This window comes from Myotis daubentonii, chromosome X (genome assembly GCF_963259705.1).
Source record: "Myotis daubentonii chromosome X, mMyoDau2.1, whole genome shotgun sequence".
Classification (NCBI taxonomy): Eukaryota; Metazoa; Chordata; class Mammalia; order Chiroptera; family Vespertilionidae; genus Myotis; species Myotis daubentonii.
The window spans coordinates 93,099,840-93,115,901 of record NC_081861.1 but is presented as its reverse complement, the minus strand read 5'-3'; the positions used below and the strand labels follow the sequence as shown (position 1 = coordinate 93,115,901).

Genomic DNA, 16,062 nt, shown 5'->3' with positions numbered 1-16,062 from the left:
ATATGGCATGCGGTTCTTGATATGTTTGCTCACCTTCTTGGGGCTGTGTTTTAACCAAGGTCACCTCTCCGAGAAAGGTTGAATCCCCAGGTAGGGATTTTCCCCTGAAGTTAGGGAGGGGATGAAACTCCTTAACTAAGTGCCAGGCGGTAGTTAATCAATTTAACTACAAACAATCATGCTTAAGCTACATAATCTTTACTCCCTGGAATGGAGATAAGAAACGCCCTAACCTTTGGAATAGAAATTGACAGGATTAAAATCAACTGGTATAAATACAGATGTAACAAGACAGCAAGACACAGAACTTATAAGACAGAACTGAGAACACAGGGCTTGGAAGACAGGACCAAGAGAGACAGAGCCTAGGCACAGAACCTACACAGAACGTTCTCTAGAAACAGAAGAACTTTGCTGGCGAGAGCATGCCGGAGGATCCTGGACCGGGACTGGCCTCGGAGCCTGGAGGCAGAGCCTGGCGAGAGAGCATGGCAGGGGATCCTGGACTGAACCTGACTGCGGAGATTGGCAGGAGAGCCTGACTAGAACCTGGTGACTGAACCTGGCTGGAGATCTGAAGCAGAGCCTCTCTGGAGATCAAGACCAGAACTTGGCTGGAGATCCTGGCTAGGCTGCTGATCAACTGAACACTGTCTCCGTGTCCTTCCTTCTTCGCCGACTCCGTCTACGCCTTTGGGAACCCCTGGACCTGCTGGGGTTGGACCCCCGGCAGTTGTCCTGTTTCTCTTACCCTAATCCTGCTTTAGACTTTCCCTATTCCTTCTTTTTACTCCCTGTTAAAAATTCATCCAATTTATATATCTAATTTCCAATACCCTGTTCCAAGTCCTTACACACTCCTCTCTTCTTTCTTCACTATCCAAATTTTTTCTCCCTCCCCTTTTGTTTGTTCGTCTGTTTTTGTTAGTTTTTTTGTAGTTTTATTTTGTCTTGTTTTGTTTTCTGTTTTTTTTTTCCTTTTGCCCTTCTTTCTCTCTGTCCTATTGTTGTTATTTGTTTGATTGTTGATTAGATTGTTTTTTTTGTTTGTGTGATTGTTTCTCTTTTTTTTTTCTTCTGTTTTCCTCTCCTTCCTTGCTATTAGTTGTTGTTTGTAGTTTACATTCATCTCTGGGTGTTTGTTGTTTGCATTTTTTTGGATTAGTTGTTGTTCTATTGGAGTTTAGTCCCCATATAAATAGTTTTTCCTCCTTCATTTTTTATTCTCTTTTTTTTTAATTCCCTAATTCTGTTTTCTCTGGTAGTCACCTTAATTTAGGTTTATTAGTATTGTGAATACATTTGTGTTCCGTGCCTTGTTGTGTTGTATTTTGTGCCTTTAAGTCAACACAGGAAAGAGAGGTACATTACCAGACATCCGGAGAAGAGAGATCATGGGGACACAAAGAAACAGCCCGCATACAAAAAAAAAAGGGCCATCACCAGAAAAGGAAGTAAATGAAATGGAGGCAAGCACTATGTCAGAGAAAGGATTCAAAGAAATGGTCATAAGGTCGCTGAAAAGGTTGGAAGACAAATCCAACAATATGTGTAAAAACCAAGAGGAAATGAAGAAGAACCAAGAAGAAATGAAAAATGACATCACTGTAATAAAGAACTCAATAGAAAGCATCAACAGTAGACTGGAAGAAGTAGAGGACCGCATCAGTGAGCTACAAGACAAGGTAAGAAAAAATAAACAAACAGAGCAGAATCTAGAAAAAAAAATTAAAAAACAGGACAGCCTAAGTGAACTTTGGGACAACACAAAATGAAACAACATCTGCATAACAGGAGTCCTAGAAGGAGAGGAAACTGAGGAGGGAATAGAAAATCTGTTTAAAGAAATGACAGAAAACTTCCCTGATATAGGGAAGAAAAAACTCACACAAGTGCAAGAAGCTCACAGAGTCCCAAACAAAATGAGCCCCAAAAGACTGACGCCAAGGCACATCATAATTAAATAGGAAAACAACAAAGACAAAGTAAGAATTTTAAAAAGCAGCCAGAGAGAGACAGAAAGTTACTTGAAAGGATCCCCCATCAGACTAGTGACTGATTTCTCAACACAAACACATCAGGCCATAAGGTAATGGAATCAAATATACAAAGTCATGCAAAGAAAGGGTCTGAATCCAAGAATACTGTACACAGCAAGGCTATCAAACAAAATTGAGAATGAAATCAGGAGCTGCAAAGATAAAAAAAGACTAAGGAAATTTATTACCACCAAACCAGCAATGCAAGAAATGTTAAAGGATCTGCTATAAAAGGAATTAATAGGAAGCGAAGAAGGAACACAGGCATGAAGAATAAAAATGTCAACAAACAAGTACCTATCAATAATCACTTTAAATGTAAATGGATTAAATGTCCCAAACTAAAGACATAGGGTAGCTGAGTGGATATGAAAACATGACCCACATATCTGCTGACTACAGGAAACCCACCTCAGAAAAAAGTATTCACACAGACTGATGGTGAAGGGATGGAAAAAGGTTTCTCAGGCAAAAAAAAATGAACAAAAAAAAGCTGGGGTATCAATACTTATATTTGACAAATTAGATCTTGTTATGAAGGACATAACAAAAGATGAGGAAGGCCACTTCATAAATACTAAAGGGAGTGATCCAACCAAAAGATATAACAAAGGGTACACATATACAGCCAAACAGGAGCACCAAAATACATAAAAACTTCTGGAGGATACCAAAGGAGAAATTAACAGCAGTGCAGTCATAGAAGGGAACTTTAATACCCCACTAACACCACTGGACAAATCCTCTAAACAAAAAATCAGCAAAGAAACGTCAATCCTAAATGACTCACTAGATCAGATGGAATTAATTGACATCTTCACAACATTTCACCCCAAAGCCACAGAATATACATTCTTCTCAAGTGAACATGGGTCATTTTAAAAGATAGACCATATATTGGGACACAGGCAAGTCTCTTCAAATTCAAGAAGATAGAAATCATATCAAGTATTTTCTCAGATCACAATGGCATAAAACAAGAAATCAACTATAATAAAAACAATGAAAAATGTGAAACACCGGGAAGCTAAATAGCATGATATTAAACAATGACTAGGTTAGCAGAGAGATCAAAGAAGAAAGAAAAAGCATATGGCAACAAACGACAATGAAAACAAAACAATCCAAAATCTATGGGACACAGTGAAAGTAGTCTTGAGAGGGAAGTTCATAGCTCTACAGGCCTGCCTGAAAAAACAAGAAACAATGGTAATAAATTATCTAACCTAAAAACTCAAAGACTTAGTAAGAGAGCAACAAGAAAAGCCCAGTGTAAGCAGAAGAAAGGAAATAATAAAGATCAGAGCAGAGATAAATGACATAGAGACCAAAAAAAACCAAAAACGAACAAACAAAACAAAACAAAAACAATCCAAAGATCAACAAAACCAAGAGCTGGCTCTTTGACAGGATAAACAAGATTGATGAACCTCTAGCCAGATTCACCCAGAAGCAAAGAAAGAGGACCCAAATAAACAAAATCAGAAGTGAAAGAGGTGAAGTAACAACCGATCCCAGAGAAACACAAACGATTATGAAAAAATACTATGAACAACTCTATTCCAACAAAATGGACAACCTAGATGAAATGGACATATTCTTAGAAAAATACAAGCTCCTAAAACTCAACCAAGAAGAATCAAAAAACCTGAATAGCCTGATAACTACCAAAGAAATTGAAACAGCGATAAAAACTCTTCCAGCAAACAAAAGACCTGGTCTGGGTGGCTTTAAAGGGAAATTCTACCAAGCATTCAAAGAAGAACTAAAACCTATCCTACTCAGACTATTACAAAAAATTCAAGAAGCCATCATTACCCTAATGCCAAAACCAGATAAAGACACCACAAAAAAAGAGAACTACAGGCCAATATCCTTGATGAACACAGATGCTAAAATCCTCAACAAAATTCTAGCAAATTGGATTCAGCAATACATTAGAAAGGTCATACACCATGACCAAGTGGGATTTATTCCTGGAATGCAAGGATGTTACAATATCCGCAAATCAATAAATGTGATACATCACATAAACATACTGAGAGACAAAAATCACATAATCATATCAATTGATGCAGAAAAAGCATTTGACAAAATCCAACACACTTTCTTGATAATAACTCTCAGCAAGGAGGGAATAGAGGGATCATACCTCAACATAATAAAAGCACTATATGACAAACCTATAGCCAACATCATACTCAATGGGCAAGAACTAAACCCATTTCCCTTAACAAGAACAAGACAAGGATGCCCACTTTCACCACTCCTGTTTGACATAGTACTAAAAGTACTAACCATAGCGATCAATCAAGAAGAAATAAAAGGCAACCAAACAGGAAAAGAAGTAAAACTGTCCTTATTCACAGATGATATTATACTATACATAGAAAACCCCAAAGACCCCATCAAAAAATTACTAGACCTAATAAATGAATTTGGCAATGTAGCAGGATACAAAATTAACACCCAGAAAACTATGGCCTTTTTATACACCAATAATGAACTCAAAGAAAGAGAAATGAAAAAAAAAATCCCATTTACCATTGTACCAAAAAAATTAAGATACCTAGGAATAAACTTAACTAAGGACATAAAAGACCTGTACTTGGAAAACTACAGGACATTGAAAAAAGAGATAGAGGAAAACATAAACAAATGGAAGAACATACCATGTTCATGGATTGGTAGAGTCAACATCATTAAAATGCCCATACTACCTAAAGCAATCTATAGATTCAATGCAATACCTATTAAAATACCAATGGCATATTTTAAAGCTCTAGAACTAACTCTGCAAAAATTCATCTGGAATAAAAAAAGACCTTGAATACCCTTAGCAATCCTGAGAAAGAAGAACAAAGTTGGAGGGATCACAATACCAGACATCAGGCTATATTACCAAACCACGTTTCTCAAAACTGTCTGGTACTGGTACAAGAACAGACATATAAATCAATGGAACAGAATAGAGAACCCAGAAATTGACCAAAGCCATTATACTCAATTAATATTTGACAAAGTAGGCAAGAGCATACAATGGAGTTAAAACAGTCTCTTTAATAAATGGTGCTGGGAAATTTGAACAGATACATGCAAAAAAATGAAACTAGATCACCAACTTACACTATATATGAAAACAAACTCAAAATGGTTAAAGGAATTGAATGTAAGACGGGAAACCATAAAAATCCTACAAGACTCCATAGGCAGCGAAATTATATACATATGTTGTAGCAATATCTTTACAGACACAGGTCCTAGGGCAAGAGAGACTAAGGAGAAAATAAATAAACAAATGGGACTACATCAAAATAAAAAGCTTCTTCACAGCAAAAGAAACCACCAACAAAACAACAAGAAAGCCTACTGCATGGGAGAAAATATTTGCCAATGTTATCTCTGATAAGGGTTTAATCTCCAACATTTATAGGGAACTCATACAACTTAACAAAAGGAAGATAAACAATCCAATCAAAAAATGGGCAAAGGACCTAAATAGACACTTTTCGAAAGAGGACATTCAGAAAGCCAAGAGACGTATGAAAACATGCTCAGAGTCACTAATCACCCGAGAGATGCAAATCAATACAACAATGAGGTAACACCTCATACCAGTCAGAATGGCTATCATCAACAAATCAACAAAGGACAAATGCTGGAGAGGATGAGGAGAAAAAGGAACCCTCTTGCACTGCTGGTGGAATGCAGACTGGCGCAGCCATTGTGGGAAATAGTATAACATTTCCTCAAAAATTCAGAAATGGAACTGCCATTTGACCCAGTAATACCACTTTTAGGAATATATCCCAAGAAAACCGAAACACCAATCAGAAAGGATATATGCAGCTCTATGGTCATAGCAGCACAATTTACAACAGTTAAGATTTGGAAACAGCCTAAATGCCCATCAGCAAATGAGTGTATTAGAAAACTATGGTACATCTACACAATGGAATACTACGCTGCTATAAAAAAGAAGGAATTCTTAACCATTTGCAGCAGCATGGATGGAACTGGAGAGCATTATGCTAAGTGAAATAAGCCAGTCAGTGAAAGAAAAATACCACATCATCTCACTCATTTATGGATAATAAAGATAATTATAACCTGATGAACAAAAAGATAGATATAGAGGCAGAGAAGCATCAAACAGACTGTCAAATTACAACGGGAAGGCTGGGGAGGGTTGGGGGGGCAGGTAAGATAGCAACCATATAAGCAGAACCAATGGATGCAAGACACTAGGGGGGGGGGGTAAAGGCATTTGCCAGGGTGTAGGGGAGGCTGAGGGAAGGTCAATGGGGAAAAAAAGGAGACATGTGTACTACTGTTTGTAATATCTTAAATAATAAAATAAAATTTAAAAAAATTTAAGTGGGCAGAGGACCTGAATAGATATTCTCTAAAGAGGACATACAGATGGCCAATAGACATATGAAAAGATACTCTACATCACTAATCATCAGAGAAATACAATTAAAACCACATGGAAATAGGTGTTTGGGGTTTTTTCATATATATATCAGAATGTATATTTTTAATAGAAAAAAGAGTTCACTACTTCTGATAGCAAGAAAGTGGTATTAATGACTAAATAATAGAAAAAAATAGAACTTTAATATTTAGGATGATAAATATTTAAGGCCAGTGCCCAGCCAACATGGCTCAGTGGTTGAACATAAACTTATGAACCAAGATTTCATGGTTTGATTCCGAGTGAGGGCACTTGCCCAGGTTTCGGGCTTGGCCCCCAGTTCGGGGGGCATACAGGAGGCAACCGATCAATGATTCTTTCTCATCATTGATATTTCTTTCTCTTCCTCTCTCTTCTCCTCTAAAATCAATAAAAAATATATATATTTTTTTTAAAATGTAAGGCCAGTTTTGGAATGGTTCATCTAAAACCTCAAGAAACTAAAATATTCAGAATTGTGTGAAAAAAAATATCTTGCATAGTACGGATATAATCATTATTATGTGTGAGATTGTTTCACCAATAAAAATGGGGAAAGACATTTAAGAACAAACTTTATACTGTAAACATAACAATTATGTTCCCTAAATATACAAAAAAAACTGTCTTCTGAGTCACATACAAAGTATTATTTTGGAAGGCAAAGAGTAACTTGAGTACACATTTGGTTATGTTTAATTTAGTTAGCTGGAAAAAATAAACTGTAGTATGACTAAAACAGAAATGTAACTATTTATGCCAAAACACGTTTTTCCTATTTAAATATCCAAGTAGAAAAACAACTTATTTTTCTGTTCAAAATCCAAAATAATATTTTAACCAAAATCTTGGCAAGAAAAGGAGTTTACTTAACTATATGACAAGGATGAACTTTACCTGAACCCTGTTCTCCAAGGAGACAGAGAAGGTTTAGAATTCTCCCCATCTTTTTGGTTCTGAGAAATAACTAACTTCAAAGGACCACCCTGACCTCACTTATAAGACACATCTCCATCCTTTCATATGACTCATGTAAAATGCATAACACTCCTTTTTACCTGCTTCTATAAAATGCCAAATTTCATTCCTCTTCTATGGGATGCACCTCATTTATAAGGTTCTTCCCGTTGCACAAGTCTATATAAAATAACCCCCTTAATTGTTTGTCCTTGAAAAAGCTACAGTAATCAAAATAAGGTGGTAGTAAGAGAGTAGATTTTAAAAGTTCTCAACACAAGATTAAAAAAAAAATGTAACTATTGGGAGGGAGTGTCATAGTGGCATAAAGAGACATAGACTAATGGAACAGAGATACCAGAAATAAATCTCCCCATATATGGTGAAATTATTTTTTTATAAGGGCACCCTTCAAAGGGAAAAGGACAGTCTTTTCAACAAATAGAGCTAGGAAAACTTGATATCAACATAATTTGGGATTCCTTATGGAAAGTTCCAGCAAAGCATACATAAAAATGCCTATGTAGTCAATTATCATCTTTGTTGCACCTATTTAAATAATCATGTTAAATCTAATGAGGCCAGACTTACTTTGTAAAGAAGATTCAAAAAAGGGCATGACTTGTTATTAGAGACATTTATGTTTCAATGGAAAACTATAGCATACCTTTAAAGATCATTAGATTCTTGTTCTGTTCATTGTCTTTGAGCTGCTTTTACCCTCTTGGTAAATTACATTTTGTCAGTGCCTACCAAATTCTCAATTATTCTAGTTTCCTTCAATATCTGGCTCCAACTCTCCAAACTAACATTTCCAATTCTTCCCATCCTCCTGACTTATCATCACTAAGGGAAAAAAAAAACTGCCAACTTCCCAAAGCCCTGCAAGCTGAAACCAGACAACAATCTTGATTAACACTTCAAAAAATATTAACACAACGGATCATGTATGGGGAACACTCATGCATGGAATTGCTGCTCCATATGCCACTCAGGATGCTATTGGTTCAATATCTAGAAATCCTCACAATTGGTTGCCCAAACACCAGGTCTCAATGGATGGTTCAGCTGCTTTGTAACAAACAAATGGTGACCAAATGAGAAATGAACTTATATTGTTCAAATAATAAAGAATGTCTATTCTTTCCTTAATCAAGCAAAAGAGGACAGACAGAAAATCAGGATCAAGATGGAGGAGTAGGATGATCCTGAGCTCACCTCCTCCCATAACACAAAAAACTACAACTACATATAGAACAACAATCACTGAGAACTACCTGACGGTTAGCAGAACATATTTTTCAATAACTGATATAAAGAAAAAGCCATATCCAGATGGGTAAGAAGGGCAGAGATACAGTCTAGTCAGGACCCACACTCAGTGTGATGATCCACAAGTGGTAGGGATATCATAACTGTAGAGGTCCATCCTGAGGAGAGAGAGATCTGAACCTAACATGGGCTCCCCAGGCCAGCACACCCTCATCAGGGAAAGGAGTCCCCATAATATTTATAATAATAAAAGCATAATGTGTTAATTAGACCAGATGTCCTTAAGCTTCCAGACGAAGCTGGGGCTGCGAGGGAAGCCCGGGTCCCAGGTGCCTGCCTGTGGCTGGAGGGAAGCCTGGGTCCTGGGTGCCAGAGGGAAGCCAGTGCTGGCAGCCGAGGGAAGGAAGGCCTACTCTTGCAAGAATTTCATACATCGGGCCTCTAGTCTAGTTATAAAAAACAGTGGAGCTTACAATTGGGAGACCTGAAGAGCTGCAGGAAACTGAGACTCGTCTCTTAAAGTGCTCAAGCACAGCTCAGCCAATGTTTCTCAGTGGTTGAGTGTTGACCCATGAACCATAAGGTCAGGGTTCAATTCCCAGTCTGGGCGCATGCCCAGGGTTGCAGGCTCAATCCCCAATAGGGGGAGTGCAGGAGGCAGCCAGTCAATGATTTTCTCTCATCATTGATGTTTCTCTCTCTCTCTCTGCTTCCTCTCTCTGAAATCAATAAAAATATACTTTTGTGGTTTTCTAAATATATATTTTTTATTGATTTCAGAGAGGAAGGGAGAGCGGAGAAAGAGATAGAAACATCAATGATGAAAGAGAATCATTGATTGGCTGCCTCCTGCACATGCCTTACTGGGGATCGAGTGTGCAACCCAGGCATGTGCCCTTGACTGGAATTGAACCCAGAACCCTTCAGTCCACTGGCCAATGCTTTAGACACTGAGCCAAATCAGCTAGGGCTAAAATATAGCTTTGAAAAAGAACTCATGCACAAAATCCTTCACAATGACTCCCAGCACAGAGGTGCACCAGTCTGAAAATCGCCTGGGTCATATGTGAAGGAGATACATTGACCAATCTTAAGACAAAAGGTGGAAGAGCTGGTATCTGTTGGAACTTTCTATAGGGATGAAATTACTTGCAGGTACCATTTTTAAAATTTTCCTCCCACCTAGCTGAGAGGTGCCATTTTTCACATTCTCAATTAACCTTGTTAACACTGTTTACCCTACACTGGTATCTTGAAGATCTTGCCCACCCAACTTGCCTACTCCAACTTGCACCCCTCCAAAGTGGTTCCCACTCTATCTCAAAAAAGCAGGCACCCTCAGCCTATACTAAAACCCACCCAAAATATCTCCAGCCCTACACCCAGCATGCAGATTCAGCAGGCACTGGTATCCCTCAAAAATGACTCTCACCCTGTCACAATTGAGGGGATGGGCTCAGATAGCATCAGAGCCCTTCAAAGCAAGTCCTGCACCATCACACCAAGCAGGCAACCTCAGATGGCATCAGTACCCATCTAAAGTAGTTCCCAATTCAGGAGCAAACCCCCACATACCAGTGCATTCTCAGCAGCCAAGACCAAACAGTAATGAAAGCCTATTGCTCACATAAATGTGCCAGAAGCCACTGTGGTAAAACCCACCAGAGTTATGACCTACACACAAGTGTTCCCGCAGCAACCACCGCCAGACCTCACAGGCAGCCAGGGTGGGAGACAGCCCCATCATCCATCAGAACACAGGCAGCAGTTGTGGCTGAGCCTTATAGACAATCAGGCCAGAGGCTAACCCTATTCAACAGTGTACCCACAGCAGTCATAACCAGGCCTCACAGACAGCTAAGCCAGGGACCTGCCCTGCCCACTTGAATATTGACAAGTATTGAGGCTGAACCTCACAGCCAGTTGACTTGGGGCCAAATCCTTCCCACCAGCATGTCCCGGAAATTGCATCAGACTATAATAGGTGAGTGGACACAACCCATACAAGGGAAACCCCAGGAGCACATGGCTCTGGAGACCAGGGGAGATTGTGCCACTGGGTATCACAGGACATCTTCTATATAAGGCTACTCCTTCAAGAATAGAAAATATAATTTATCTACCTAATACACAGAAACAAATGGAGTAGGCAAAATGAAGAGATAAAGGAATATGTTCCAAATAAAAGTTCATGACAAAAACATAAGAAAAATAACTAAACAAAACTGAGATATTCAATCTACCAGATAAAGAGTTCAAAGTCATGATTATAAAGGTGTTCACCAAATTCAACAAGGAAGAATACAGTAAGAACTTCAACAAAAAGATAAGAAATATAGAAAAGGATTAAATGAGACTGAAGAATACAACAACTGAGATGAAAATTACACCAACACCAATGTGAATCAACAGCAGATTAAATGATGCAATAAAAATATTCAGTGATCTAGAAGGCAGAGTACAGCAGTGGAAATGGCCCAATCAGAACAGCAAACAGAAAAAAAGAATTTTAAAAAATGGGTTAGTTTAAGGCACGTCTGGGACATCAACTGCACTAACATTCATATTATAGGGATCCCAGAAGGAAGAGAGAAAGGGACAGAAAACTTACTTGAAGAAATAAAAGCTGCCCTGCCTGGTGTGGCTCAGTTAGTTGAGCATTATTCCATGTACCAAGAAATCACCAGTTCGATTCCCGGTCAGGACACATGCCTGGGTTGTGGGCTAGATCCCCAGTAGGGTGCATGCAGGGGGCAGCTGATCGATGTTTCTCTTTCACCAATGTTTCTCTCTCTCACTCCCTTCCTCATTGTCTGAAATCAATAAAAACATATTTAGAGAAAAAAAGAAATAAAAGCTGAAAACTTCCCTAACCTGTGAAAGAGACATCCAAGTTGAGGAAGCATGAAATTCCCAAACAAAATGAACCAAAAAAGACCCACACTAAAACACATCATAATTTAAATGTCAAAAGTTAAAAATATTCCAAGTGTCCATAAGTAGGTGAGAGGATAAAAAATCTGTGGTACATTTACACAATGGAATATTACATAGCCATAAAAAAGAAGGAAATCTTATCCTTTGTGACAGCATGGATGGGCCTGGAGAAGTGAAATAAGCCAGTCATAGAAAGGCAAATACCATATGATCTCAACTTATATGTGGAATCTAATGAACAAAATTAACTAACAAACAAAGTAGCAACAGTCTCATAGATACAAAGAACAGACTGACACCTGTCACATGTAATAGGTGTTACAGGGCTGGGTGAAAAAGGTGAAAAGATTAAGAGACAACAACAGCAGTACAGTAAAACATTGATATAATGGATTAATTGGGCAAGGGGGTGTCAGTTGAAGCTGAAAGTCTGTTATATGAAGTAGGTTTTCCGAATGTATACGTTAAAAACATGACAAATTAGTTTACCTATTTTTACTTATGTAGACACATTTGTATAATTAAGTGTATGTAAAAAAACTTTAATTTCACAGAAAAGTTTTCTGGTTGTATTACTGTAATTTTAAATTTATACTGAATAGGTATAGTAAATGCATGCATTCATCAGTCACCCGAATAAACAAATGCACAGGGCTGGGGCATGGCTTAGTGCACATGGGAACATCGTAGGCATGCAACAACAGAACCAGTTACCTCAAGATGTGGTATGATCACATGCTAAGCATTCCCCAAACACTGTTTATGAGCAGTGACTTGGATTTAAATATGTAGACTATAGTTGTAGATATGAAGTAGTTATTTATGTCAGAGAAATTACTACATGTTTTTTCTCTAACATATTGCCTATTCACTAAAATTAGTCAAAAATAACTGAATTAATAACAAAGAATTACTTGTTAATTTAATTATAAGCACATCTTATTCAAAAGCATTTTAAAATTAACAGGCTGTTAATTTTTACATAGGGCATATGGACCAGAAATTTTGCCTGTTAAATCCAAAGTCCATTAAATTGAGGTCCTCAAAATCAAGGGTTTACTATGTGGTGATTACCAGAGGGAAAGAGTGTGGGGGAGGTAGTAGAGGGTAGGGGAGATAAATGGTAATGGAAGGAAACTTGACTTGAGATGGTGAACACATCATACAACACACAGATGATGTATTATAGAACTGTACCCCAGGAACCTCTATAATTTTTTAACCAATGTCACTCCAATAAATTCAATTAAAAAGTTTGTTAAAAAGTTTTATAGAGAGGATCTTTTAAAAAGCATGAGAAAAAACAACCAGTAACGTACAAAGTAGCTCCTAAAAGAGTAAAAATTGATTTTTCAGCAGAAACTTTGCAGGCCACAAAGGATAGCACAATATATTCTAAGTGATGAAAGGGGGGAAAAAACTTCCATCCAAGGCTACTATATCTGGCAAGGCTACCATTCAGAATTGATGGAGAGACAGAGTTTCCCAGGTAAACAAAAGCTAGAAGCATTCTGCAACACTAAACTGACATTATAAGAGATGTTAAAGGGAATTCTTTAAGCACACAAAAAAAGGCCAAAACTATAAATGAGAAAATTCATAAAAGAGAAAATCACCACTGGTAAAGGCCAAAATACATTAAAGGTAGTTAATTAATGACTTATAAGGCTAATATAAAGATTAAAAGACAAAAGTAATAAAAATTACCTATATCTACAATAATTACTTAAAAGATACACAAAAAGATGAAAAATATGACATAAAAAACATAAAACATGGTACAGGAGTAAGAAAATGTGATACTTTCAGAATGTGGTCAGACCTAAGCAACAATCAACTTAAAATAAACTGTTATATACTTAGGTTGTTATATATGAATCTCATGGTAACCACAAACCAAAAACTTAAAATAGATACACACACACACACACACACACACACACAAAGAGAGTGGAATCCAAACATAATATACCTTTTAAGCCTGGTCAGAATAGTTCTAGTGTAGAGGCTGAGGAAGAAGCCAAATTGCAAAGGGTTTGAGGAGTAAATAAAATATGAAGAAGGAGAGATGCCAGTCATTTCTTCCAAGGCAAGATTGTCTCTGACCCAAGGTAGACAAATATGTGTACATTTTACCTTTGGAAATATCTACTTTTTTTAAAAAAATTCTACAACCTTATTTAGTAATGTCTCCTTTTTCTGAGTCACACTTCCTAATACATAAACAACAACAAATAAGAATTATGAAGTTAAAATTGTTACCAAAAAAGGCATTTAGCAGCTTCTGAACTTGAATATTGCTGCCCACGGTTCGGTACAATCCCTCTGTCTTGATCCCTAGGGAAAGAAAATCAGGTCAGATTTGTTTATACAGCTAGAGTTTTCATTTACCTCAGGGTAAAAAAAGTAGGTACTTAGACACTGGAGTCAGTTCAAACATAAAAGGGTTACCCTATTCTCTCCAAGCTCTCCAGCCCTCCCCTGCAATAGGGGAAGAGTCCTGAAGCATCTCTCCAAATTATTGTCTTCATACTTTCATTTGGATTGTACCAAGCCCTCATTAATCTGAACATAAGTGAACACACTCTATAGTAAAGAGAATAATATGCTTAGGTGGGTAGTAGCAGAAGACTGAGAATGATGCTACCATCTTGGAAAGGAGCTAGGATCTAATTAAAAAAAAAAACAACAACACACAAAAAAACAATATCAACCTTCAAGATATTCCTGAGCAGTGATAGAAAGGAAGAGAGGATTGGAGTATGGCAGATGAAAAATAAAAGGCCATTTTGTGCATGGAGAGGACTGAAGCAATATTTCAAAGAAAAAAATAGACTGCTCATACAGTACACTGGCCCATCTATAATAATAAAAGCATAATATGCGAATCGACCAAATGAATGAACAGCAGAACGACCATCCGGAGGACCTTCTGGACGACCATGCTATGACACCCACTGGCGCCAGGACAGCCAAGGTGGATGCAATGCGATTGGTCAGGGGCCGGGCCATCGCCCCATGATCGCCCTGCAGAGGGAGGTCCAGGCCACAGGCTGGCAGCGCTACCGATCAATCAGGGGGCTCCATGATCGCCCCAAAGGGGGAGTCTCAAGCCACTGACCTGCAGGCTTTGGTGGGTGGGCGGGGCCTCCTTCTGTGGGGGTGCGCTTAATTGCAGGATTGCCCTGCAGAGGGAGGCTCAGGCCACCAGCCAGTGGGGTGATCAATCAATCAGGAGGCTTCACAATCGCCCCAGAGAGGGAGGCCCAGGCCACTGATTAGCAAGCTGTGGCGGGTGGGTGGGGCTCACTCTGCGAAGGCGCGATCAATCACATGATTGCCCCACAGAGGGAAGCCCAGGCCACTGACTGGTGGGCTGTGGTGGGTGGATGGGGCCTCCCTCTGTGGGCTGCAATTGATGGTCCCAAAGAGGGAGGCCCAGGCTACCCCACATTTGTGCTGGGATGGGTGGGTGGGGACTCCCTCTATAGGGGCGATCCATCACGAAGCCCTGGGCAGGTGAGCAGGGCCTACCTCTTTGGGGAGATTGATTGTGGGGCTCCTGGACTGTGAGAAGGCACAGGCTGGGCTGAGGGACACACACCCCCTCCTGCCCCCAGTGCATGAATTTCATGTACCAGGCCTCTAGTTTCAAAATATTATCAGAGAGAAACTTGAGAATATCATCAACCTGGAAAAATGTTTATTCCACATTTGTCTGAATTTGGTTTTGCATCCATCAATTTCTAAACCAATATCTATTCTGGCACAAACTGAACTCTTGTTTATTTAGGACTATCATCACAATACTACTTGAGGAGTGCCAGGTAGTATTTAGGAATACTTTTAAAAAGCCATTTAAAGCTATTTCTCTTAAAAAAGCCAGAAGCCACAAATTCTCCAAATATGTTTGTGTACCACTGGTTTGGAAATCACCAAAATTATACAAATTGTGTCTAGTGTTCAGTGTTTATAAACAGTGTTTAGTGTTTATAAACAGTGTTTATTCCAGAAATGGGTCCTGAACAATTGATTACATTATTGCTACTTTTGAGAAATTGCCCCAGGATAAATTCACATTGGCTATATTCAAACACTGTCAAGCCTATGGTTCATTACCTTACCTTTTGTCTCAATGACATTGATGCACTTTCTAACAAACTTGAAGCCCACTTCATTCAGCTCCACTGTTTCAAGCAAAGGAAAGCAGAGTTAGATGTTGATGTACACAAGCTTCACCTACCAAGCATTCAGTTATCATGCTAAGAGACTGCAGAGAGAGAACTAGGGGTTTGATTGGTCATATCCAATCATCCTTAACTGGAAAGGTCCTTTGCATGGGTGGGGGGTTAGAGTTTTTACTCTTTATAACACAAAATGCTTTTACTTAGCCCTCTGCAT

At 38.6% G+C, this 16,062-nt stretch overlaps 1 protein-coding gene across 3 annotated transcripts in view; it reads right to left on the bottom strand.

Annotated features, from left to right (window-relative positions):
* Positions 1 to 16,062, bottom strand: part of OPHN1 (oligophrenin 1) — a 571,284-nt gene that overhangs the window by 257,963 nt on the left and 297,259 nt on the right. For all 3 annotated transcript variants that reach the window (XM_059679643.1, XM_059679645.1, XM_059679644.1), the window contains exons 14-15: positions 15,786 to 15,848; positions 13,924 to 13,998 (exon numbers count right to left, since the gene is read on the bottom strand). In XM_059679643.1, coding sequence (XP_059535626.1) covers positions 13,924 to 13,998; positions 15,786 to 15,848 — 138 coding nt within the window. The remainder of the gene's footprint in view (positions 1 to 13,923; positions 13,999 to 15,785; positions 15,849 to 16,062) is intronic.